Source organism: Engraulis encrasicolus, chromosome 19 (genome assembly GCF_034702125.1).
Source record: "Engraulis encrasicolus isolate BLACKSEA-1 chromosome 19, IST_EnEncr_1.0, whole genome shotgun sequence".
NCBI lineage: Eukaryota > Metazoa > Chordata > Actinopteri > Clupeiformes > Engraulidae > Engraulis > Engraulis encrasicolus.
The window spans coordinates 42,710,812-42,736,918 of record NC_085875.1 but is presented as its reverse complement, the minus strand read 5'-3'; the positions used below and the strand labels follow the sequence as shown (position 1 = coordinate 42,736,918).

At 42.0% G+C, this 26,107-nt stretch overlaps 1 protein-coding gene across 1 annotated transcript in view; it reads left to right on the top strand.

Moving 5' to 3' along the window:
• Positions 1–26,107, top strand: part of LOC134435480 (connector enhancer of kinase suppressor of ras 3-like) — an 83,649-nt gene that overhangs the window by 45,267 nt on the left and 12,275 nt on the right. Inside the window, exons 5-14 of the mRNA XM_063184484.1 lie at positions 3,197–3,238; positions 6,274–6,393; positions 7,120–7,179; positions 9,117–9,185; positions 12,964–13,116; positions 14,932–15,056; positions 16,840–17,033; positions 18,515–18,601; positions 19,069–19,331; positions 23,192–23,229. Coding sequence (XP_063040554.1) covers positions 3,197–3,238; positions 6,274–6,393; positions 7,120–7,179; positions 9,117–9,185; positions 12,964–13,116; positions 14,932–15,056; positions 16,840–17,033; positions 18,515–18,601; positions 19,069–19,331; positions 23,192–23,229 — 1,151 coding nt within the window. The remainder of the gene's footprint in view (positions 1–3,196; positions 3,239–6,273; positions 6,394–7,119; positions 7,180–9,116; positions 9,186–12,963; positions 13,117–14,931; positions 15,057–16,839; positions 17,034–18,514; positions 18,602–19,068; positions 19,332–23,191; positions 23,230–26,107) is intronic.

Here is a 26,107-nt window from a genome sequence, read left to right as displayed (position 1 = left end):
AAAAACCCTTATTAAACCAGGTGATCAAAGTCTGGATGGTAATGTAATATGCAAGTGATCCAGGTCATAACTTTTGTGGTTGGCTCGGACAGTTTCGTCCCATTCACATTCTCATCAGCCACGGAGCTCTGCTATGCCTCTGCCCACGACTGAAGTAAGTGAAGAGGACAAGGACAAGGGGCAGGCTTACTGTGGTGTAGAGGCTATCCTATCCATCCATCCCCCCGTCCCCTTACTCATATGATGGCCATGCCAGCACACAATAGAGTTACGTGGGCTAACAAGGCATTCCTTTGTGGTCCGGCCTCATTTCCACACACGGAGCGTAAACAAATTAACATTCTTCACGTGTCTGCCTGGATTGGATTGCCATCGAGGGACCATAATTGCGAGTTCCGCTCAGGTTCTTCAAACACCATTAGAACATCTCTGTTTATATTTCAACCACCTTCATATCTCTCTTTTTCTCTTTCTCTTTCTCTTTCTCTTTCTCTTTCTCTTTCTCTTTCTCTCTCTCTTCTCTCTCTCTCTCTCTCTCTCTCTCTCTCTCTCTCTCTCTCTCTCTCTCTCTCTCTCTCTCTCTCCTGAACTTATTTTCCAAACAAATGAACCAAATCCCTAAACATCAGGGCTTAATTCCATCCACTCTCCTCATGTCTTACTGCTTTAAGGCAGATGTAGCTCTTGCAGGCATAACACACACTTGAACTTGAGATCCCTTCAGTCACAGGCGATGCAATGGGGGATCGTGTTACTTACCGTCTGTGAACCCCTGCGCTGTTGGGGTTTTTGGGGGGTGACTCTCCCACACAGTCATTCTGATGGTGGTGGGACAGGTGGTGTTCCCACATTCCAAGCATCGGCGACGTGCTGCAAGATGTCTGTTCTCAACACATGCTAGCGCACACAGTCACGCACACAAAAGGAACACCACACACATGCAGGCATACATCTGACACAGACTGCCGTCTTGGTGTTTTGACCTTTTTTTGTTTTGTCTCAACACACATACACAAGTACAAGCACATGAGTACATACAGATGCGTACACACAAGCTCACAAAGACACAGAAAGGTTTGGGTTCTTACTAGTTATTTTTTTTAACAAATCCTTTGCACAAAGCATACACACACACACACACACTCTCTCTCACACACACACACACACACACACACACACACACACACACACACACACACACACACACACACACACACACACACACACACACGCCGTGCACACACACACACATGCAGTGCACGCAGCAGACACTTGCTTTCAAGTATGTGTACGCACCACACGGACACAAACATGCCACCCCTCAGCTGTTTTCTCACAGCTGTGAATGATCAGTCCCACCTGTAGTCTCTCGGCCACCCCCACCCCCCTGCACCCCTCCCTCACTCCGTCTCTGAGCTGACACTCTGAGCTGACACGGCAAGCAGCCTCTCTTTGATTGACACTTCATATCGCAGCCCAGCTGTCATAGTACTCTCCACCAGCACCGTAATTCTCGCACAGTGGAGTAAGGTCTCGTCTCACTGCTGTCTGTAAGATACCACATCAGAGTGCCGTCACGTGACGTTGTCCCTCGGTTTTGGTTGGCCCACGATGCTGAATGTGAAGTTGATCAGTTAAACCAGGAATGCGAGAACATTTGTCCGCCCATCAAAATTGTATGGAAAGGCGGACATTTCTCTCTGTTCGTCAGATTTCCCTGTTAGCTGTGCCTAGACCAAATTTCTAAATGTAACCTGTCAGTGAAGAATGTGTGTTTGTGTACCACCGAAATGCAATTATGCCTGGACCGAAATCCATCCCTCATCCCTCCCTATTCATCACATACTTTTGGTAAAGGTTGTTTTGCAACGCATCCTTTCACTCCTCTATCACACCAGTGTTACCAGAGCGCACCGAAATGGTGTATGCCAATCTATGACGCTGAGTGGACATCCTGCAGCGAGACAATGGGTGGGGAACATTTTCATTTGAGGCGCCACTTCAAATTTTATGAGGTCTTCCAAGGGCCGTACTATGAACACAAACCAGGATTTCCCCCTGCACTTAAGGCCTACACTGAAAGGTGGCCACCCTTACAACAGATCCCACCTTCACTAGGTCCCCTGAAAATATAACTTAAATATATTATTGCAAATGTTATTTCTAAGATTACTTTGGAAAACATTTCATATTTCATGTGAAACTGCATAACATTAAAATTATATCGGGGGTCAGATAAGACAGCCTCAAGGGCTGTAAATGGCCCTCGAGACATGGGTTTCCCACCCATGCTGTAGACGCAGAGCTCAGCAAAAGGGGCTGTTGCACACTGTCTTAGATCGAAGGCTGAAGACCCCCTCTAGGTTTTTCCAGCTATCCTGTTTGACGTTAAAAATGGCTACGGAGGACAGACGGCACCCACAGACATGCAGACTCCTCTCCCATTTTTTTTTCCTTTAATATACTACACAGGGGCGGGGCAGGCAGGAAGGCAAGCCACAACGATTCACACACACACACACACACACACACACACACACACACACACACACACACACACACACACACACACACACACACACACACACACACACACACACACACACACACACACACACACACACACACACACACACACCCGGGTTTGGCTCTCTGCATTTGGATCCCGGCTCCTGAATGCCAAGCCTGGTTAGCTTGCCCTGTCTGTCCCCTGTAGTTTAGCGCAAACCCCACACGCTATGATGCAATTATCTTGTCCACCGTGCTGACATGGAGATGTAATTTAGACGTTGCAAACTGTTGATTTTACCCCCCCTCTCTATCCCCATGTTTCCACAGCACTAAATCCGGATGTTTAATTGCATCATCTTTCTCCTATTTCATGTTTTCATCTTGGAATTCTGTTGTTGTTGTTGTTGTTGTTGTTGTTGTTGTTGCATACTCATGCAGAGTTTTTGCCTACGCCAAGGACATTATATTTTCACCAGGGTGTGTCTGTTTGTTGCAAATGTATCATTTCTAAATTATATTTGTATCCAATGTTCCTCAAGTTGATTCTCTTTTGGTGGTGATCTGACCTGGATTGGCAGAACTCTTTGAGTTCTTAGCTTTAGTTGGAATTGTGTTTGCCATGTTTTGCGTTTTGGTCATACAGTACATAACTTGTACACTAACATTGCCTTTTTTTGTTTTGCAGGACTTCACAGTCTTTGATATGGAGGAGAAGATTCTAGAAGTGGTATGTATACTCTCCATAACCTCACTGTTTATGTTTGGGGTAGGAAGTGAGTAGCGGGTGAAGCGCTGTGTGTACTGCTGGTAAGAGAGTGTGGTGAGAGGAAGTGTGTGTGTTCTATGAATGTGTCTGACAAGGAGTGCCTAAAGGAGAAGACTCTGCAGTCTTACCCCCACAAATGTGAAGCAAAACCCTTTCAATCCTCTTAAGTAGCCCAGGGTATTCAGTTTTCATGTACTATGATATACCTGGAACAGAACACTTCAACATGTTTCTGGCTCAGATCCAGGCAATTGAGGAAGCAATTGAAGGGGTGTTAGTACATTTGGGAGGGAAATTGCTAATCCATCCACAGGGAGATCGAGTGACCAGGCTCTCAGATCAGCAACCCTCCCCCCTACATCCACATCCAAGAAAGCTCCAGACAGAGGCCACCGGTTAAACGCAGGCCAGACCTCATTTGCGTCTCTCCCCATCCATCAGTGCTCCCTGTTGGGGTGACACTTTCCAGACCTCCCCCTACCAACAACCCACGCCCACCCCCACCCCCACCTCTCGACCATAACAGTGTACTTCCTCGTTTATCCCCAAAACAGACACCCCAGTGAACTCACCGGAAACCCCACACATGACGAGACACATGACTTGTCCCGAGTACTTTTCTTCCTTCAGAGAGCTGTTGCTGCTGGAGTTGGTGCTGTGCAGGAGCGTAGAGCAGACCCAGCTGTGTTTTACAGTATAGGCTTGATTTTGACATTACATTTAGCGGGGGAGTCATTTTAAAATAAAAAACGATACACAAAACGGCACATAATTACGTAATTTACAATGTGTGGGGAAAAATAGGGGTTTAAAGGCGAAGTTTACAGGCACAACAAGATTAGTGCAAATGTAGGGATAGATTTGCTACGATGGGAAAGCTACATCCACAACATTAGTCCATTTTTACTGTTTCAGAATTCAAACAATATTTGTGCACATGCACAGAACATTTCAATCTGTGTACGCTGCTGTTGCCAAATGACTGGCTTGGTTTTGTAACCGGTCATTGTTTCAGAGCACAGAACAGACAGACAAGACAGGCAGAAACGTGGCCACTCTGTTGTTGCGTCCCAGTTTAGAAAATGTCCGAATGTGGACGTTAGTTAGCTGTAGCCACAGAGACGGTGTTTTCATTGTGGTCATTCTTGTTTGCTTATCACCCCCCCTCACGTCGCCCCCCCACACCCTCTTGCGAGCTGTTAGTATATTTGTGCAGTCAGCAGAAAATCCAATTGGAGATAAATGAGTTTGCGTTTGCCCGTGCTTCACTAGTATGCGTTTGTGCTGCCAGTGTTTGTGTGAGAGTGTTTGTGTCTCATTTGTCGTATGGCTCAACATGCATGGCTCGCATCGTGTTAGCATTGGTTAAAAACCTACAAAACTTTTATTTTTCCTTTAAAAAACAAATGTCAATGAAAGAAGATGTGGTACATTATGTTTCATATTAGTCTTAGATGAGAAGAAACATTTTCGTTAAGATTTATGTAAGGTTATATGTCAAATATCCTGCGGTGTGACTGTAACATTAATGAAACCTGGAATATAATATATATATTAGATTAGATTAGATTAGATTACTTTATTGGTAGATTTGATTTATATATATATATAAATTAACCAACAACATTTTGAATAATGTATGAAGCATTTGGCATGATTGCATAAGTACAAGTTCAATTTCGTAACACAAATTGCGTCCTATGGGGTGACATGTATGTCAATGTTTGTGAACGGGCAGCTGCAAGGCCAACTTCAAGGGTCTTAAAGACTGGCTCCTAACCAGTCGTACTGGTACTCAGTTATTGGAGAATGCTGTGGAAGCTTAAGGTGCCTATTAACCTCTTCATATGTCTTCATATTGCAATGTTTCTGTCACGCAATGCTTAGGTTCATTTTATGGTGTCCTGTGGTGTGACTGCTCTTATAGAAGGAAAAAAAGTGTTTTATAAATGAAAACACATATTAAGACTAAACACAATATCATTATAAAGTTAGCATGAGCTCAGATGTCAGTCATGTATACAAAAGGATTAAAATGGCCATAATGCAGTGAATTTCCTGTTTTGTGACTTCATCTTCCTGCGGTGTGACATACCTATGCAATGTGTTGATGCAGGACACATTTTCCCAAAAATGGCAAAAATTAGGCGAAATTCCACGGACCACTAAGTGCTTTATTTTTTCTATTTTTTCCCCATTTTTTTCCATCAAATTTTTCAGGAATTGTGTTACGCCCTTAAACGTCAACCACCCTTTTACATCTGAGCAAGCGTGCAAGTTCGTGTCTCGGCTTGCGTGTGTCAGTTCTTCTGTTTGTCTTGTGCTTGTGAGTGTGTCGGACATTTGTTTTGGGATGCCTGCTACAAGCGACAACGGAAAAGAAAAGCCCCTTCTTTTGGTCCATGTTGCACAAATGCCTCCTCTAATGATGACAAAGTGGCCTGATTGGCCTTAATGACAAGCAGAGGTAGTTAGTGAATGGGTGGTGATGGGGGTTTTCCGGCCAGCCTATGGTGGTCTTTTGTGCCATCCTTGGGCCGTCCAATGGCATACTAATGATCTCCATTCTCCTCTCTAAGGAGACTGTCCACACACCATACACCAGCCTCTGTTCTGTTACAAGGTTAAAGTCGCTGCCAATGATATGCATGGGTCTTTATGTATGGCCATGAACTTGAAATGAACTTCTTTGTAAATGTGAACGTAAATGGACTTAATAAATAACATACCGAAGGGGAGTTGCCTCTCTGGGAATCCGGGCTTTCTGGGGTACCAAACTGTGATTCCGACAGCTACAGTGAAGAGCCAGGCTCATTGGTGTGACTGTCAGATGGCACAAACTAACCCTAGTGATGGTCACTCCCATCACAAACATATTCCATTATACCTAGTTGTCAATTAGTGTAGATGTGAGTCTAAGTGCAGCTAATTAATAACTGTTTAGTCATTAATTAGCCTCCAACTAAAAGTGTGTTTCCTTTTCTTGTCATGCTCAGTCCAAGGTGCTGAACACCATCTGTGACCAGACTGTTCGAACGACCTCCGACCCAATGATGAGCCAATCAGCTTGCCTGGAGGAGGTGCAGCTCAACAACATCAAGCCGGGAGAGGGCCTGGTAAGGAATCGATCAACAGATGATTGGGTTATTTGTAATTATTAGCCATCTGTATTCTTGTTGCTAGCACATCATATTAAACATTGACTGTACGAACAGACCGCCGGCAGTGAAAGCGTTAAAAAGCTGCAGAATCACGTCTGCACAGACCAGAGACGGCAAAAACAGTGAAAGAAAGAACCTCTTCTGCGGCTTTTGCCGCTTCCTCTTCCATGCAAAGTCAATTACTTCTGCCGCTTTTGACGCTTTTACCGCCTCTGGTATGCTCCTACAATCAGAGAAACACATCTAGAATAGTGATGGCCAATCTGTTTTCCATAGTAATCTTTGTTTCCGCCATTCACTAAATTAAGGATGTCACCTGTACTGTAGATTTTGAATGCAGCTCATTAGCGATCACTGATATGATGCATGCATATCTGACCATCCAAGACACAAGAGATTATCTTATTGAGCAAAGTCTTCCACTCTGACAAGTCTTTCAATTTGTGTGCTTCCATTCTTAGCCATATAGGCATCATCATACTAAAATAATCATTGCTCCCTCCACCTGCTCATCGTCACGATGTGTGGTGTCCCGTCTTGTCATTACGAATCTTTATTTACAGTCCCAATGCCGTCAGCTCTGACACTTACTCATTCACTCACTCACTCACTCACTCGCTCTGCTTCTCTCTTCCTCCTCTTCCTCTTCCTCCTCGTCTCTCCTCTCCTCTCCTCTCCCAGGGCATGTACATCAAGTCCACCTACGACGGCCTCCACGTCATCACGGGCACCACGGAACATGTGAGTAAGACGTACGGGCGGCAGGCAGATGTCATAGCAGCAGGCAGGCGCGAGGATGGGAAGGAAGCGCTCAAAACGAAACGGCTCCTCCGCTCCGGTCGCCCACCCGGTGGTGGTGGTGTCTGTCTGGGGAGTGAGTTGGAGAAGAGATAAATTTAAACCCAGAGCCGAGCGAGCAGCACCCCCCGGTTGGCCCTGTCGTCAGGGAGGCACCATATTGAACGATCTATGTGAGGCGCAAGCATTGATTTCCTGACTGTCTGATGAGACTGGAGGACACACATACGTATACACATTGGCACACACACACACACACACAGATGCATGAGCGCAAAGGCGCAGACTCGCACGTACAAAGCACAAATAGAACCGAACTCGCATTGCACACCTACCCACACACAGCCTCCCACACTCTCATCCGCTTTGTGTGCCGATGACTGTGTTTTTGGCTGATTCAGCTTTATATAAGTCAGTTGGTGATCTTTTCCCCCTCGTTTAGAAGATGCTACATTGGCTAGATACGTGTACGGAAATAATTTAACTCTTATTAGGTGACCAAAGCTACTGATCAACAGATTAAATAAGATGTCGTGGAGTGACGCCAAATGTGTTTTAAAAATAGAACCAAACTATGTGGATCTTTTTCATGTAGATTTAACCATATACAGCAACACGATATCAACATGTTTGTGCCATTGTTAAGTGAAACCAACTTAAAAGGATCCATGCACAGGCTTGCTTATATTAAGTTGGTTCAAAGTGGCTTCTTTTTCCATATAAGTGGGAATTAAGGAAGGGCAGATGGTCTTTGAAGCCGGTATAGTGACCCACGATAACACTATCTTGTCGTTGCGAGTCAGGATGCGATAACAACCTCTCTATTGGGTGGAAAAGCACAAAGCAAAGACGTTAAATTCGTTGGTGCTCGATTTGCATATTAGCAAATATCCCTTTGGCTTGAAAAGAGTTTGACCATGATAGGCTCTTCCATGGACGTGTGTGTCTGTGTAACTTACTACGTATGCTACTATCATGTTGTTTGCACATGACATGGAGTTCAACAGTTCATATACTTTTTTTCAATGCGGTAGTGTAACTGAAGGAAGACAAAATTACCGTTAGTGATGAAATGATTAGATGTAAAATGCTGAAGGGGAAGAAATGGTATAGTGAACCACCGCTTCCTGCCCTTTCATCTCAATGTATAGCAGTTCTTTAGCCCCCCTCTGCCATCCCATCTCTTCTCCTCTCTTCTCCTCTCCTTCCCTCTCTCCATGCGCTTTTCATCAGCATGGTAACACAAATGTTGTCCGTAAACAGTCTTCAGCTCCTGCCAAGAGCTTCAGGGGAGGGCAGAGACGAGGGGAGGGCTAATCGTGGGTTATAGTCTAGCCACCGCTCCATCTGTGGCCTGCCTGCACTGTGTGGGAACGTGTTAGCTAGCACATCAACCCCCACACTCGTCGTCATGTTCGGTGGAAAGAGAGAGGGATTTCTAATGAATCCTGACTCCCAATGTTTCATAGATTCGAGTTATGGCGTCAGGCACCCACAACCAGCCTTTAACAGTTCCATTGCCCCCTGAGCATTCCCACGTCCCCGCCCAGAGATTTGTGTCTAGTTTAGGATAAATCGTTACCAATTCGTCATACTGACGTCTGTTGAAGAATCTGAAGGGCTTAGTGTTTTGTCATTTTGATCTCAGGTTTATTTTGTGCGGTGTGATGTCGGACTCTGTGTGGTCTGCTTCTTGTCAGTCTCATGGAAACCACAGATAAGAGTGAGGAGAATGCTAACAAACACCAAATCCTGTGTTTTAGCGGCTTTAATGAAGCTCTCTCCTGGGTTGTGTTATGTAGGAGACAGTTGTTAAGGAGCTAAACATGATTACATCATTTTTCTTACTTAAATTCCTGTGTTTTTTTTTCTTTTACTAGTCCCCTGCTGATATGACGAGAAAGATCCACGCAGGTGATGAGGTGATCCAAGTCAACCACCAGACAGTGGTAAGGAAGTCTCTGAAGACTCCTTCCATACTCCATTCCAGATTGTGTAGTGTTTTGGAGCTGTGTATATTCTGTAATTTCTGTGTTGGCTTACAGATAGTATTTCAAGATGCACTATGTAATATTTTTTGTTGTTTATTTCCAGAATTCAGTCTGCCCATTCAGAAATGTTACCTTTTCCATGAATACTTAAAACCACTATCAAACTCTAAATATTAATTTTGACTGGAAAATGTACACTTTTCATACATGAAAAGGGGATCTCCTCAATGGTCTACATTTAGAATTTCCAGAAATATAAATGTTTAGCTGCAAAATGTACTATACTTTGATCAAACTAGTAAATAAATATAATAGTCCGGCAGCCAAAAGCCAAATATCAGCCGAACCCAGTTTCGTCTGATAAAGTTTTTTTCTTTGCAGTTTGTGGTTGCCTAAGGTGTACCTATTAAGATTCCAGACGATGCCCGGTGATATCCCTTGAGCATTTTCAGATATTGAGCCTTTTATGCTTGTGCTGCAGCCATAGATTACAACAGTCTTTGGCTCCCAATTCATGTTATGCTGACCAAATACCCTATACCATACTTATTTTGTGTTTGTTTACATGGTGGGATGTGTATAAGAACAGGTGGTGAGGTATGGGACATCAGTGGGGGTGGGGTCATGCATTATTGGGGGCGGGGCATTCACTCAAAAAGCCTGATTTTCCAAGTCGGAGACACAAAGGCCAACATTTTGCCAAACGTGGCTTTATATCTCATAGTGGGTTGTTTGGTTTTGCTGTTTGTAGTTGTCCAACACTTACCCATCAGGATAAGAGTGGGTGATGTGCCAATTTCAGATATTAACCCTTTCATGTTGATTTCGCTGCAGCCATAGCCCACAAGCTTTTGACAGCTTCATAACTGCACTATGATTAACCATAGAGCATTCTGGGTGGTAGGCCTGCCACATCAAAGTGGAGAAAGTGTCCTCATACCAAATAAATTTTAGACAATTACATAACTAGCTGTTTGTCAAGCAGAAATATGTAACATTTAGGCGAATATTGGTGGTGTCAGCTTAGACATACCCAGAAAGGATTACTAATTCAACACAGAATTTCACCATTTCATACATTGCTATTTACTCTTCCTGTGCTGTTGTAACACAAAATAAAAATTGTAAGTAATAATTACATAATTTTTGGCTGATTATTTGTTTAAATACAAAGTACATCATTTCAGTGGTGGTCGTATTAACATGGAAAGAGATAAAATTAAAAATGTAAATCCACAAAATGACATTGTAATTGACCTTTTACCAGCCCATGCCATATCAGGGTGTGACACTGTGGCATCCTATTTTGGTATTGGTAAAGGCTCTGTTATCAAGACCCTAAAAACTGGATATCACTTGACATCAATTGGTAATGTGCTGGCACCATTCCAACAACTTTCCAGTGAGACCACTAACTTTGTGTCGGCATGTTATGGCATTCCAGACAGTATCAGCATGTCACATACAAGGTTGGTGGTATGGGGAAAAAAGAATGGGAAAGGTCATTTATCTTCACCTAACCTGGCTGCTCTTCCACCAACAACAGAGGCATTTCTTGAGAATGTGAAAAGGGCTCATTTTCAAGCAATATTGTGGAGGACATTGGTTCACACTCCACCTGAACTATCTCCTGAAGCATTTGGATGGAAGAAAGACCCATGCAACAAAGCACTGATACCAATAAGTGTTCCAGAAAAGGTCAAAGTGGCACCAGAATACATTTTACAGATGATCAGATGTGGTTGCAAGAGTAAAAGCCCCTGCAATTCTAAGAAATGTAGCTGTGCTGTAAACAGTGTGCCTTGCACCATTTTCTGTGCATGTTTTCGGCTGGGATGCTGCCAAACCAATGTTGTGTGAGCTTTACTGTGTGTGTGTGTGTGTGTGTGTGTGTGTGTGTGTGTGCGTGTGCGTGTGCGTGTAGTATAATGTAGGCTATAGGTGTTTTAGGTGTTAAGGACTCTGTATGTTGTATAGGTGTAGACAGGTCTTTCTGTGCGAATTTAAATGCATGTACATGTCTTATTTGATGGCTTCATGGACTTTTAAGTGATCTTTTAATACCAGTCAGGATACACTGGATTGACTTAATTTTTTGACTCAACCGTATATATAATGTATAGCTGTTTTCCTATGTTTAGACCTCTCTCTCTCTCTCTCTCTCTCTCTCTCTCTCTCTCTCTCTCTCTCTGAGTGTGCAGTACTGTATGTTGCAGTGTATATAGGTCTTTCTGTGTAAATTTAAATGCATGTACAGATCTTATTTGATGGCTTTATGGATTTAAGTGATCATTCAATACCAGTCTGGATACACTGGATGTATGGCATTTCTTTACTCATCTTTTGGAACAGCCAACGACTGCTCACCAGTTACCCCCACACTCTGTTGTTCTTTTTTTTTATGTTGGCTATTTGTGGTAGGCTACCTACCGGCGATGTTGTCATGTATGTTGTCATGATGTGATGTTATGCAGGATCTCATAATGCACAATCCGTTCCATACTTTACAGTCTTATTCTAAGCAATGTTGTGAATGTTTTTACTGAGGCATTTGTTGATTTGTCATTCATGACCTGATTTATATAACTAAATGCATAAAAATAGGCCGAAATCACATTTTTTAAGGTTATTAGCAGTATTTTCTCTGTACCTGGATAACAAAAGGAGATAGCCACAATTAACCACAGTAAATATTCTTTTATGTAGGATGTTAACCTAGTAGTAGGGAATGGATCGCACTCAATTTTTCTTCTTTCTTGTGGTTTTATTTTATTTCAACTTTGCAGCCGAAACGTCTGTCATGTCAGTCCCTGCAAAGTTAAAATAAAATAAAACCACAAGAAAGAAGAAAAATTGAGTGCGATCCATTCCCTACTACTAGATTACTTCAGAGACGCACCAACAAGACGGAAGAGCGCGGTGTGTGGAAGATAACAATGTAGGATATTAACAAAATAAAAAAGGAATTTTGAAGCTGGCATTTTCAGGTGGTCAGATTAATTGCATCAAAATCTAATGCAAATTAGTGCATATTTAATTAGATAATAGCCTAATTAGCATATTTAAACATAAAATATAGAAAACTTGTAATACATTTTTTTCTCCAATTCATACGAGTAATCATCTGATAAAGTTTCATATTGATATCTGCAAGTTAAAAAAAATACCCTATTCACCTACAGTGTCGTCTTATTTGTGGGATTGCTGTTATAAAAGGGTTAATTATTACCCCATATTGGGTTTGTTTCAATAAGGGCAGTGTTAAGGCAGTCCAATGTGAATGTTTTTCAGGTAATATAAGCAATTTGGTACATTTTGTAACATTATTCACAGTAATATTAGGTGTCTTTAGTTTTTTGTCATAATTTGCATTTATGGAACGATAAAGGCTCAAAATCTGAAAATGCTCAAGTGATATCACCGGGCATCGTCTGAAATCTTGAAGACTTGCCTAAAATCTATCAGATAAAGCAAAAAAAAGAACTTTATCAAAGAAATCTGGGTTCAACCCCACGGCTCCCGGACTAAATGTATTATTTAGCAAATATTCATGGAAATATTAAATTCTGCAATAGGCAGCATAGTTTCAATGAGCAGCATAGTTACAATACCTACTCTGGCAACCATCTTACACAGTGCACCTTTCAAGTTCAGTGTACAAAAATGATCTATTCTATTCTGTTTTGTTCTGTTGTATTCTATTCAGTAATAACCATGCTTCTGTTGTGCTGCCCAGGTTGGCTGGCAACTGAAGAACCTGGTGGGCAAGCTGAGGGAGGATCCTAAAGGTGTTGTGCTGATGCTGAAAAAGAGGCCGACGGGCACCTCAGGGTTCACCCCTGCTCCACTCAAGAACATGCGCTGGAAACCACCAATGGCTCAAGTGCAGGTCTGCTCCAACACCACATGTCATTCCGCTTTTTTGCTGTAGCTCATGGTTTTAAAACATAGGATGATAGGTTTGTAGGTAGGGAAGTTTTAAGTATATTCTGCCAAGATTCTGTACTCTCCCTGTTACAAGTAAATTGTGCTTCCTCAAAACTTACAGCAATAGAATGCAACATTTTGCTTTGAGTTGATTACTTTCCCAGATACCAAACTATGAAGATGCTAATTTATTAAGTTACAAAGATGGTGCGTTGATGTCACTTTAAATATCCTTCATAACCTGTCAGAGGACCAGATGTCCAAATGACCAAGACTGCAGTGCTTTGTGGTTACAGAATAGAGAATTGTTACTAACATGGCTATAAATAGTCATCGAAAACAAACCTTTTTTCTTTTTTTTTTTCTTTTTTAATGAGTTGATTGTCGTTGTAGGATAGGCCCTGGCCTGACCATATTATCTCATCGCACGTCGGAACAATGCTAGCCTTCTATTCCACAATACCAGTGTATTCCACAATATGGATGATGTCACTCAGCTTGGAGCCTGTGGTGATGACTACAAGTGCCATGACCATGTCTCTATGGAAAACAACCACGTTTGTTTGCCTATGAAACGCCTATTGATAAGCCGCAACATAAGGGCAAGATTGTGCTAATCGTGACCCTCAATTAGGTTTCACAGATTGTATTAAATTCCTTTAAGCCATTTCGATCTTATATGGTGGACACCGAAGCTCACAAAGGAAGAACACGCGCACACACACACGCACACACACACACACACACACACACACACACACACACACAGGGGAGGTGGGGAGGAACATAATCAAAGCTCCTGCAAAATTCCTGCACTCAGACATTCATGTAATGCTAATCCCATGTAGTGAGAAGAAGCAGCTCTCGTCTCGTTGGGGAAATTAGGCTGTCAAAGATGCCGGGTCCCAACCCCCTCTCTGGTTTTTGTAGGGATCTCCTGCAAACAAAAGGCCCTTGTTATCAACCTCGCCCTTCCTGGCTCCCAGCCATGCGTCACCCCCTCTCAGGTGCTCTGTGGGTACAGTCCCGCAAGACCGAGTCGGATCAAGCCATCTCGACATGGCTCTCAAGCAAAATAAAACAGAGAGGGAGAGGGAGGGATGAGGGAGAAAGCTCCTCTTATTACAAAGGGGACTGATCTGGGCTTGCCTGTCTAATTGTTTGAAAACACTGTCTGGAAATCAAGGTGCCAAATCTGGGCTCGGGGTTAACCAGCAGCCAGGGAGATGTTGGATCACACACGACGACGAATCAAACTTGTGTCTGGGTGCATGGCTCTGGCTCTGTCTGTCGCACTGGCGGGATGCCAGGCCTTAAGGAAGCATGACGTCTAGGCATATAGGGGTTTTCTAATGTGACAGGGAAGAGACATTAGAAGAGTTAAGCTTTGGGAGTTGTGTGCTTTTTTACTTTGATCGTTGAACTTTGGTCGAGATTAGAATTGACAGGGCACAATGTTGCATGCACTTGTTTAAGGCCTTAGGGAAAATCATTAATAGGACAATCATGAAATCACATCAACGCTGCACATCTTCAAAATAAATGACCTAAATAAATGACCTTTGACCTCCATATCCCTATTAAATGAACATCCTTCTAAGTAACTTTAACGACTAACTGTATCTCCAAGTTAATGTGATTGTTAAGCCACCAGTAGTGCTCACATGCACAATGAGCTTCGTGCTTATGAGCTGGAGTCATGTTTATGAATCATGCTCATATGGGGCACCAGATGGATGGATGGATGTTTAGGAAGTCTGTACATTCCCTTTCACAGAACAACCAATCCCCGACCAAATCCCAGTCTCCTGGCAACACTGCAGAACCCTGCACCAGGAAGGAGAAGCCTGCTATTCTGGACCTGTATATCCCACCTCCTCCAGCAGTTCCCTACACGCCACGGTGAGTAAAAACTACACCAGCCTGCCTAGCAGCAGAACATATTTTGCCTGGCGAGTTATCTAGGACCGTATCTTTGGTGGTCAGGCAAACCCCTCCCCCAATCACAATGCGAGGCTTTTTTTTAACCCGTTTGAATCATTTGGGTGGGAGAGCCACGTCTGCTCTGATTGGCCATAGCGCAGAGTCACAGTAGCAGTTTGAAGTTTCTAGGTTCTAACGTCTCTGATCAAACTACACATTCGTCATTTTATAGCCAATATTAAGTATGTCCCTAATCTTGTGGAAACCTTATAAAGATCACTTAACGTGATGTTTCTGGTGTGCATGCTTTTGCGAAAGTTTCAGGTGGTAAAATTAAATCTGACATGTACCAAAAATCCAACAAATCATAAAGCTGAAACTACTGCTAAGCTGTATGGCCTACACAAGAGTTCTTCAAGGGTTGATGCTTCAAACTTTTTTTTGGTTTCTGCCCCATTACCCTTCACCAGAGACGCTTATAAACCACAGCACATTCTGTTCTGTCTCTCTCGCTGTCTCCGACCCGCTAGCACCGTGGTTGTTATGCAATGTGATCGTGCCGGGTTTTGACTCGGGGAAGGGAAAGCCTTCATCTCTCTCTGCTTTGCTCACTCACTTGCTGCGTGACCCACTGTGATGCACTCTTCTATTTCTGTGTTCTGTGCTATTATGCGTTTGTTTCTGAGTCAACATTTGTGGAATGGCTTTGCGCCACACTCTAAGTGTGATGGTTCTACATGTAAGATATTCTTTGTAGATAGTGGTGAAATGGCTCTAAAATGTCATCAGAAAATCAAGTAAAGATGTGAAATTCAATGCTGATTTTTCTGGCAATAATGGCAAAGAACAATATAATTTGATACAATTTACAATCTGAATAGCACTTAGAACCTTGAAACATTTATATTTTGCTTACTGACTCTGAGGGTGGAAAAAATGCTCTGCCGTGTTTTTGAAGTTTTATGCACCAGTGGGCAAATAAGATACAAACCACCTTTAATCATGCATCAAAGCTGACACTAAACGCTTCTCATATAATTGGCCTTTTTCACTTCTCAGTATGATTTGACTCATATTGTTTGTGCAGTCTAATCTGACTGGTATCGTTAGTGCGTGTCTGTCTCTGTTTGTGCCCGGTAGCTAAATTGCATTTCTCTCTCTAGTCTCATGGGAAGGTATAGACATAGACATAGGACACATGGAAATGAGTGTAACTATAACTGTTTGTGCCCGGTACCATGCGAAGATACAGGCTTTATGTAACTGTGTCAAAAACTGTGTTAAAAAATAAAACACTAACCCTACTTGGCATTTGCAGTTTTGCACATATTGTTCTGCAGGGCCTTAAATTAACTTTTTTCATCACCAGCCAAAATGGCTAGGAGATGTTAATTTTACCACACACACACACACACACACACACACACACACACACTCACACTAGTTGGTCTTTTCTACCAGCCAAACTGAAATTTCACCAGCGGCCGGTTGGCTGGTGTTAATTCAGAGCCCTGTTGTTCTGTATGTTTCCTGTGCACTTTGTATCTACAAGACAAGTGTATCTTTGTATGCTATGATTACTGTATGGCCTTGATTGTAAGTAGCTTTGGATAAAAGCGTCTGCCAACTGTAATGTAATGTAATGTTTACCCTCACACTTTCCTTGTTCAGTGTCCTTGGGTTTCTTGAAAGGCTCTTTAAATATAATGTATTATTATTATATTATTATTAAAGTAAATATGTCTGTATTTGTGCCCTGTAGCGACATGAGGAACAGCAGCTATGCCAGCATCAGCAAGACGCCCAAGACCGGCTCGGAGTCGCCCAACTCCTTCCTGGACCTGGAGAGCCGGCGACGCTTCACCATCGCAGAGTATGCCGAGAAACTCAACGGCTACCCGGTGGAGGCCCACGTCATCCAGCCGCCACGCATGCGGGAGCGCACCACCTCGCGCAGTAAGGACAAATAATGCATCTTTAAGTTGATACAGTTCTGCTTTGGGGTACAGCATACAGCCGATCATGAGGGAGCGCACCACGTCACGTAGTGAGGACAAATGCATAGAAGTAAATACAGCACAGCACTGGGTGTGCTGTGATGCAGCACAATAGTGCACTTGTGCCATATACGGGCCCTGGTCAGTTGCAGCCCCTACCACACCTCTCTCTCTCTCTCTCTCTCTCTCTCTCTCTCTCTCTCTCTCTCTCTCTCTCTCTCCACCTGGTTTCCTGTTTTCTCTCATACTGCCCCCATACGCATAACCGTTGTGTTGTCCACAGCATGTGGACAATATGGACCTGAACTGACCGTACTTCCTTGTCAAAATATGTAATTCATACAGAAATCCTACTTGTAGACAGTATAATAGATTGTATCAGGTCAATTGGACTACTCGACACATTACCATTGAGCAGGTTGACAACTTTGAAAGATACATACAAAAGCTTAAATTTGAGTCTACACACGAGTCATTTAGGAAGGTCTTCGTTTTCCCCCAAATGGGGCGGATTCGTGTGTTTAAAAGAGTCAAATGGCCGGTTATGCGTACATGTACCAGTTTCCGTGCAACGGATGCCATATAGCGAAATTCGGTGGTAGAACATTAGTAAACCTCCCTCTACAAGTCCCATACAGATGTGGCAGTACTGAGCTATCATCCTAGACCATTAGTTCAGTGGTATCGTACCTGATTTGAGAGGTAACAAGTACCGTCACATCCATAAGGATTGAGTAATATGAACAAATTAATTACATTCTGTAGTTAGAATAAAACACAATACAAACTACAGAACTAACCACTACACATGGTAAGGCTAAACATGTTTTAGAAGGTACCACATGATCAACTTCATACATAGTTGTAGCTTTGATGAGTGGGGTGAGGAGAGAGTCGGGGAAGTATCTGCCTGGTGGCCAGCGTAGTAACTCAGTGCCCTACTGTTAGGCCAAGGCAGGGCCCTCTGTCCACAAGGATGAAGTAGCACAAGCGAATGAATCGGTTTCTGTAAGCTAATGCAGTCTAATAGAATAATCTTGCGTAGTAGCTAATGTGGTTAAGAAGGAATTTGGAGCTTGGGTCAAGAATGGCATTTTTAAAGGCATGTGTAATCTGGCTGGCACAGATTTCAACTCCGTTCCTAAATGCTCTTAATATGCTGCCCGTACGCAGCTTTAAGTGGAGATTTCCAGTGATTCACGAATACTGTGTTTACACATTCAAATCAACATCACCATGTATGTACAGTTCACATGGATTAGGTTTTTTTATAATCTTTTATGTGTCACATGCCTAGAAGCACTAAAAAGTATCCACCTGAACTGTGCATAGGTGTGTGTGTATGAGTGGGCCAATCCCTTATTTCTTGATTATTGCCATTGTCTTCAACCACAAGATTTTGGTAGAGAATGCTTAAGTAATCCCATGTCATCTTTCCAGGTAAACCCCGGCCTCTCTCCATGCCTGTGGACACCTGCCTCAGTGTGAATGACAGCTACACTAAGCCCTGGGCACACGGCAAGAAAGGTACTACTTCACACGCTTCCTGCCCCTAGCACTAGAAAACAAGCTTCAAATAAGCGTACTCTCAACAGAGTGGAAAAACACTTCACAGGAATACAAACAAAGCAGTCATTCTCAAGCCGTTGTCATCAACGGTGATGCACACATCAAGAAATGCACATTTCAGCTATTAGAGCACTGGTGCAGAAGAGGTGTTACATGCAAGATTACACCATATTTTATGTAATATTAAATTTATGTAATATTATAGTGTTGGTTCCTTGAGTAACTAAAGAATTGTCTGGAATAGAATGCAGTGTATTGTCGCTATACATGTGTGCAATACACCATAGAATTTACAGTGTTATGAGACTGAAGGTATGTGTGCAAGAGGTTCACTTATTTCCCCGTCGGTAAAGACACAACAAAAACCCATTTCCCCTGCACATTCTAACGCACACTTTGTTGTAACATCCTCTCGCCAACCACAGGTGAAGACCTCCTGTACAGATACCTGAGTAACGAGCGAATCCCCACCATCGCTGAGGAGAGCCCAGCTGGCAGCGGTCTGACGTACCGCTCAGACGGCGAGCGGACGCCGGTGCGCGGCATCGACCACATCCGCAACGGCCGCTACCTGGTCAACATCGACCTGCACAACAGCGCCACCATCCCCTACCAGGAGGACTTCTCCAAAAAGGGTCCCGCCATGTCCTCAACGCCCAAACGACCCCCCGCAGACTCCTCCGCACTGGTCAGTTGGATCACACGGCTCAAGCTATTGACTCAATGACATTCATTTCGCTTCTTTTGTGCCTCCCCCCACCAAAAAACTCAAATCTCCCCTCTCCCCTCTTTAGTGCCTTTGTCCGGTTCTTAACGCTTTTGTCTTTCTTCTCTTACTGTCCTCCTTTTCCTACCTTGTCAATGTACCCATAGCCTCCCCAGCCTTGCTAACTTTGCTAACTCCAATGCCTTTAACGTTCAAAGTGAAATGTGAAAATGCATCAACTTGGGATATTCCACCAGCAAAACACTTAAAAGTATAATAAGTGCTATGATTACAGAAGTGGTTGTTTTTGACAGCTTGGTTTTTGGGCTAGTGTTGTTTTTTCCGCTGAGATGTATTTTGTAAAAAAAGAAAGAAAGACATTTCATCACGAGGCCTCTTAAAACCTCTCAACCGTTGTGGATTTTCACTTGCCAAAGTTTTTTTTGTGTGTGCACCGTTTACCTCAGAGAATCAATGTAAATGACAAAAAAGACTCAATTCTTATACGTAATATATTTAAATCAAGTCACTTTTCTATAGTGTGAAGAATTTCTTACTGCTACATTCAAACTGCATTGGCTTATGTTGACATCCTTACCAGCTATGCATTTAGAAAAGTGACTGGTGTTGGTTCTCTATTGCCCAGCCATGTTGGGCGTGAACAGCTCGGAGCACAGAGCTCATTATACATACAGGTCACAATGTGACGGAATAATTACTAATTTACATTATTTGGCTTTCGGTTTGTAGTATTTGCACTGTCTAGGTTATGCTCATGTGTCATTTTCAAAACCCTGTGTACTTGGATATGCTTCTGTGTTTTCAAATGATAATGTGTTAAATGACAACGTGTCATCTGAAATGTATGCAGCCAAGCAATTAGTCAGATACACATCTCTGACAAAAACACTGCCTGATCTGGACACTTTAAAGTTTACAGATAACTTATTCCAGTGCTGCAGATTAATTATGTCAAGGGATTACAGAATAGGATTTGTTTTACAGTATTAAAAATGCAAACTAATGTGTCAAAAAAACATCCATTGTACTATAATTGCATTTTTGTAATTTGTCAATAGGTAATTAAAGGTGCAGATTATTGGATTACTGTTTTTGTGCTGTCTTTCTTCCTTTAAACTTAAAAAATAAGTTTTTTATAGCATTGCATTCACTATACAGATAGGCTTGTATTCAGAAAGGGGTGTTGGAATGTAATCAAAGTGTTCTGGATGCCATTTATTTAGAGGCTGTTTCCGTATAAACATGTTAAGGAAGCGTACTAACCAGAGGTTGATGAACTCTGAACCCATGGAGAGTTTATCAGCAACAGGATTTCCGAACGGCCGAGACGGACACACCCGCAAATGTATTTGCGCACACTTTCATGCACATGAAAGGCCTGTGAATAATTCAGCATCTCCCATCGCTGGATCTGAACCTCAACAAAGAAGACATTTTTATTAATTACTTTATTTTCATTTATTTATATATATTTATTCTGATTTTGATTTGAAGAAATCATCAAAAAAGGAAGGAAAAGTCAGCCTCAAACAATGGCTTTGGCAAGTTGATAAATCATTGATAATCTTATTCGTTGCAACTTGGGGAAAAGGGCACAAACTTTAGAATCGAAGTCATCTGATGCATGGTCACATTTTATTCTTTAAACTGATACAACTCATTGACAAAAAGCACTTTTCTCTCTCTCTATTCCTTTCTCAGTTCTTCGACTTTGATGCCAAGAAATCTGGCACTCTTTTCCTGAATCTTGTTCTGACTTGCACACCTCTTGTTCGCTGGCAGCACTGTCTAACCTGCACACCCTTCTTACTGAACGCATTAAACTGAGTATGTCTAACCTGCTCCGCTCTGCTTGGCCTTTCACTAACACTTAACAAAAGCTGAACACCTGGGTATGGGAGAGGCGATGTATATGGGGAGTCTTTTATCTTCTGTAATGGGAGTGTGTCTTTTCTTTTTAAAGTTCCTGGTTTCAAGTACTGGGCCTCAAACTGTATATTTTGCTATGTTTTCTCTCCAATTGCACTTTGTTCACTATGATCCACTTTTTGTCCCCACTGCCTTTCATTCAAGTGTCCTTTTATTCGGTGCATGCTTGTGAATGACATGGATTTTGGAGAACATGTAGTGCATGATTGCAAAGCACTGACTTCAATCTGCTGCAGTGAGAAGATCTGAAGGGAGATCCTATAGCTTCCGAAAGTAGAAGAAACCCTGCTATTCTTCCTGTTTCTGCTTTTCATCACAAGAGATATCACTCATCACCTAATATACAGTACCTGTCTGAACATTTTTGTACTCTATAAGCTACCTCAGTGACACTGCCAACTCTGGCAGGGTTTTATGTGGGATTTCCACATCTGAATAGCACTTGGCCCTAGAAAATGATCTTATTATTTGAATGATCTGATTATTTGTTTGATCACACCAACCATTTTTTGGAATACCTCCAAATATTTCAGTTAGTAAGGCCCCGTAGTATTGTATAAAGCGATGTACTATAGACTTTCAACTTATGCCAATCGCAATCCCCTCTACAAGTTATTTGTTTTTTCGAAAGGTTTAAATGGTACAATGTTGGCTATTGTATATTATGTACAATCAATCAACTGATGAGAATGCACACGACTCACCATGGCTAGTTCTAGAATCTAGGCGATAAGTTCCACTAGCTTAACATAAACAAACAATGAACTTGTTCACACCGCGTTGCGACACCTCCCTACTTGCACCACTATCATGGGAGAGTGAATGAGTGATACTCTACTACACACACACAGACGGGGACTTATCGGTGTCCCTCTCAAGTGCAGCCAACATCCACACTACACAGATCAGAGGGTCACCGAGGCAGACAAGGGCAGGGGTCTCCAAGTAGGCCCTGGGGATCACTAGGTATCCGCAGTGTAATGCCAGGGGGGCCACGAAAAAGCAAATTATTATGCAATACATGAAACTGCTACTGCAGTACGCCCACGTTTAAGAAAAAACTGGCCTTGGCCCAAAAAAGTTTGAGAATCCTTGTACACTAGGGCAGTGGTTCCCAACCTATGGGTCGGGACCCAACCTATGGGTCGCCAAAGATCCACAGTGGGTCACAAAGCCCTCTTGATTTTAAGGGGTTTAATTTTAGTACCATATATAGTCCATGTTGAATACATGACAATTAGGGCTGTAACGATACACTCAACTCACGATTCGGTTCGTATCACGATTTATGCCCTACGATTCGATATACCCCACGATTTCACATTTACTAACATTATAAAATAAAATTATGAATAAAAACTAAGACAGTTTATAGGTATCAAGAGGCTACTAATAATTCTTAAAAGTTTAAATATGTTTTAATTGATATAGTTTAAATATTTAATAATTAAATAATGATGATGATTTGAAACTTGGAAGCACTATCCCTTCATATCATGTGGTTGTTTTCTGAACTAATGGGTAACAAAACTTTGAAAAGGCTTATCACGATACTACCTCCTTGTATCACGATACAGTATTGTGACTCTGTGTATCACGATTTCTCGGTTCGATACAATATCGTTACAGCCCTAATGACAATGCATTTAAACTAATATATGTATACAAATGTGATACATTAAACGTTTATTCTATATTTGACTGAAGACAAATAGTGGAATAAAATGATAACTTTATCAGTATATATAAGTATCATGTGACTCCCTCTCGTGTGGGCGCTCGCACGGTTGGGTCACCAAAGCTTACAATGGTAAAAATATGGGTCCCTGAAGAAAAAGGTTGGGAACCACTGCACTAGGGGAATGTTAACATGTGTTCATATTCTGCTCTAGGTGTCAGACTGGAATCCCAGCCGAGGCTTCATCGACAGGTGGGTGGCCCGTCTGTCAAGTCAAGTTGTCTAAACGCTTCGCTCCACTATCACTTTCCCCCTCCAGTTGGATATGTGGATATTTATGTGTTTGTGTGTCCCTGCGTCTCCAGACCCGACTGGGTTAGGCTGTGACAACTCGTGAAGGATTCAGTCTCCTCCTAATTGATGGTGTCACATGCCCAGGAATGCGGTGGCTTTTCTTCAGATGGAATGCAAGGCAGGGGAGTCGGATGGGCAGATCGCTTCATCACATGTGCTAACTCGACAAAGGCAGCCAGTGGGGAGGGGGGTTGTTGGCATCGTGCTGTTTGCTCTGGGCCCCCATACAGACAAAATAAAACGACAAGCCAGGCGTGTAGCAGACTAATAGACAAACACTTTGCAGACACAGTTTTACACGTCGGGCCCTTCAGTAAGTTATATTCCACACCGTTCTGCCAGTGGAAGGCTGTAATAGTCATCCAAAAGACTTAACTACTATAGTTAACTACTATGACATTACTCCAGGGGTGGATAACCTATGTCTGGAGGGCCATTTGCGGCCCTTTAGGCCGTTTTATCCAGCCCCCTTGACAATTTTAATGTAATGCAGCTTCACATGAAATATGACATATTTTGTAAAGGAATCTTAGCAATTACATTTGCAATACAATTAAGTTATATTCAGGAAACCTATAGAAGGTGTGATCTGTTTTAAAGGTGACTTCCTTCAATATAGGCCTAAAGTGCAGGGGGAAATCCTGGTATGGGTTCATTGTCCGGCCCTCGGAGGACTTTTACGGCCCTCAGAGTAATTTGAAGTGGCCCTTCAAATGAAAAAGGTTCCCCACCCCTGCATTACACAAAGCCTTTCGTAATACATTACGACTTGGTCATCGCCATTTTGGTGACAGCAAATTTATAACAAAGGACATGTCTTAACAGATTAATACACATTGAGTTACAAAGATAGGCAGTGAATGAGACTCAGACCACATATGGAAATGATCCTGGCAGGATGCTGTACCTCTGAGACCAACGCCTCCAATAGCAGAGACTCCAATAGCAGCCAGGCCTGGAAGCCAAATGTGTAATTCCAGTTTACTGATTAAAAGTTGCTAAGCAAGTGTAAAAGAAGTAGGTTACTCATGCCGTCAATGGTGGTCAATAGTGTATTTCACTACAGTGCTACAGGGGAACACTGAAGATTTTTGTTTTTCACCTTCTAAGCAACCAATTATTGGTAAACAGTAATTGAATGCAAAGCCATTATAGAAAACATTTCAAACAAAGTGCCTACGACCCACCACAAATTTAATGCATGCCTATGCGGAATATAAGTTTGTGTGCAGATTCTGCAGAAAAAGAAAACGTACACATGGTGCACGGTAGTTTTTCAGTAACACTCACATGATACAATTGCAATCCCAGGTGAAAAAGTGGTTCAATTTAGTACAATAAAAGCACGACTGAAGTGTACTTAGCATGTTAAAAGCGCACTCACACTTTTTGTGCTAAGAAAAAGTATGTTTACAATATGCTTATTTAAAGTGTACTTAAAATTAGATGTAATTAAGTTGCTCTCAAAGAAAGTACACTTTGCGAACCATACATAAAGTGCACTTAGAAGATGTTTGGCTATAGTGTATTTAGAGGAATATACTAATAGTGTTCTAATAGTGAACTTACTAAAAGTGTATTTTTTAATAACATATTGCAATTGCACTTTTTTAAAGTGCACTTTGATTATACTTCACCCAAGTGACTTCGAAGTGTGATTTTCTATAGTGCGCTTTAAAGTAAATCACTTTAACATACTCGAAGTATACTTTTTCTAAGTGCACTATGATTGTGCTTCATCCAAATATATTCAAAGTGTGCTTACACAAAGTGCATTTACCCATCATGCATCATCATGCATGTACCATCATGCAATGCACTTCTTGGAGCTAAATTTCTCAAACAGAAAGCCATTTACCTCTAAATATCTTTGGTTTGCATGAAAATATTACTCATTGTTATATTCTGCATTTATTGTAGGAGTTTTAACATTTTAAAGTGGTACACAAAAAATGGCCATGTTCCCACCGTCATTATGATGGTCACGTATATGTTCTGGTATATATAGACTCACACTTCCCATAATATCATGGTGAGAGGTAAGTTGGAACTAGTTGTTCAAACAAAGTATCAAGGGTCACCATTCGTGATCAATTCAAATGATCAACTGCAGGAAGGTGTAACAAGAATGAAGTAAAGTGAAATGTGTAGGCCTATCAGAAATCTCTGTAACAATGCAATGATTGTAAATGTCAGTCGTGTTAGGCATGCATACTGTATCACTACTGTAACATGTGGCTGTGTGTAATGTACAAGCTCTGAGAACCAGCATGGATTGTAGTATTATATTTATATTATTCGTTGTACTTGGGAGTGTACTGTAAATATACTTCAAGCATACCTGTTATATATTTACAATACTTAATATGATATACTTTTTACATACTTAAAATGTTCAAATGTAGTCCAAAGAAGCATGAAGTTAATATACTTTTATTGTACTTCTAGTAACAATAAAATGTTATAGAAGTGTACTCAAGCACACTATTAATGCCATACGAATGCATGAAAAGCGTGTTTGGAGCATACTTTCTAAAGTATGCTTGTAGTGCACTTAAAGTTGTCCAAAAGCGGTGCCAATTTAGCATCCTCAGTGTGCTGCAAGTGTGCTGAAGTACTGCTTTAGTAGTGCTTCAGCGCACTAATAGTGCAATGAAGCGCACTTTAAATCGCCGAAAATAGTACACTTTGTACTAAGTACGGTCAAAAAAAGTACACTTTAAGTATATGGGTTTTTCACCTGGGATACAATATACAATTACCACATACAATTAAG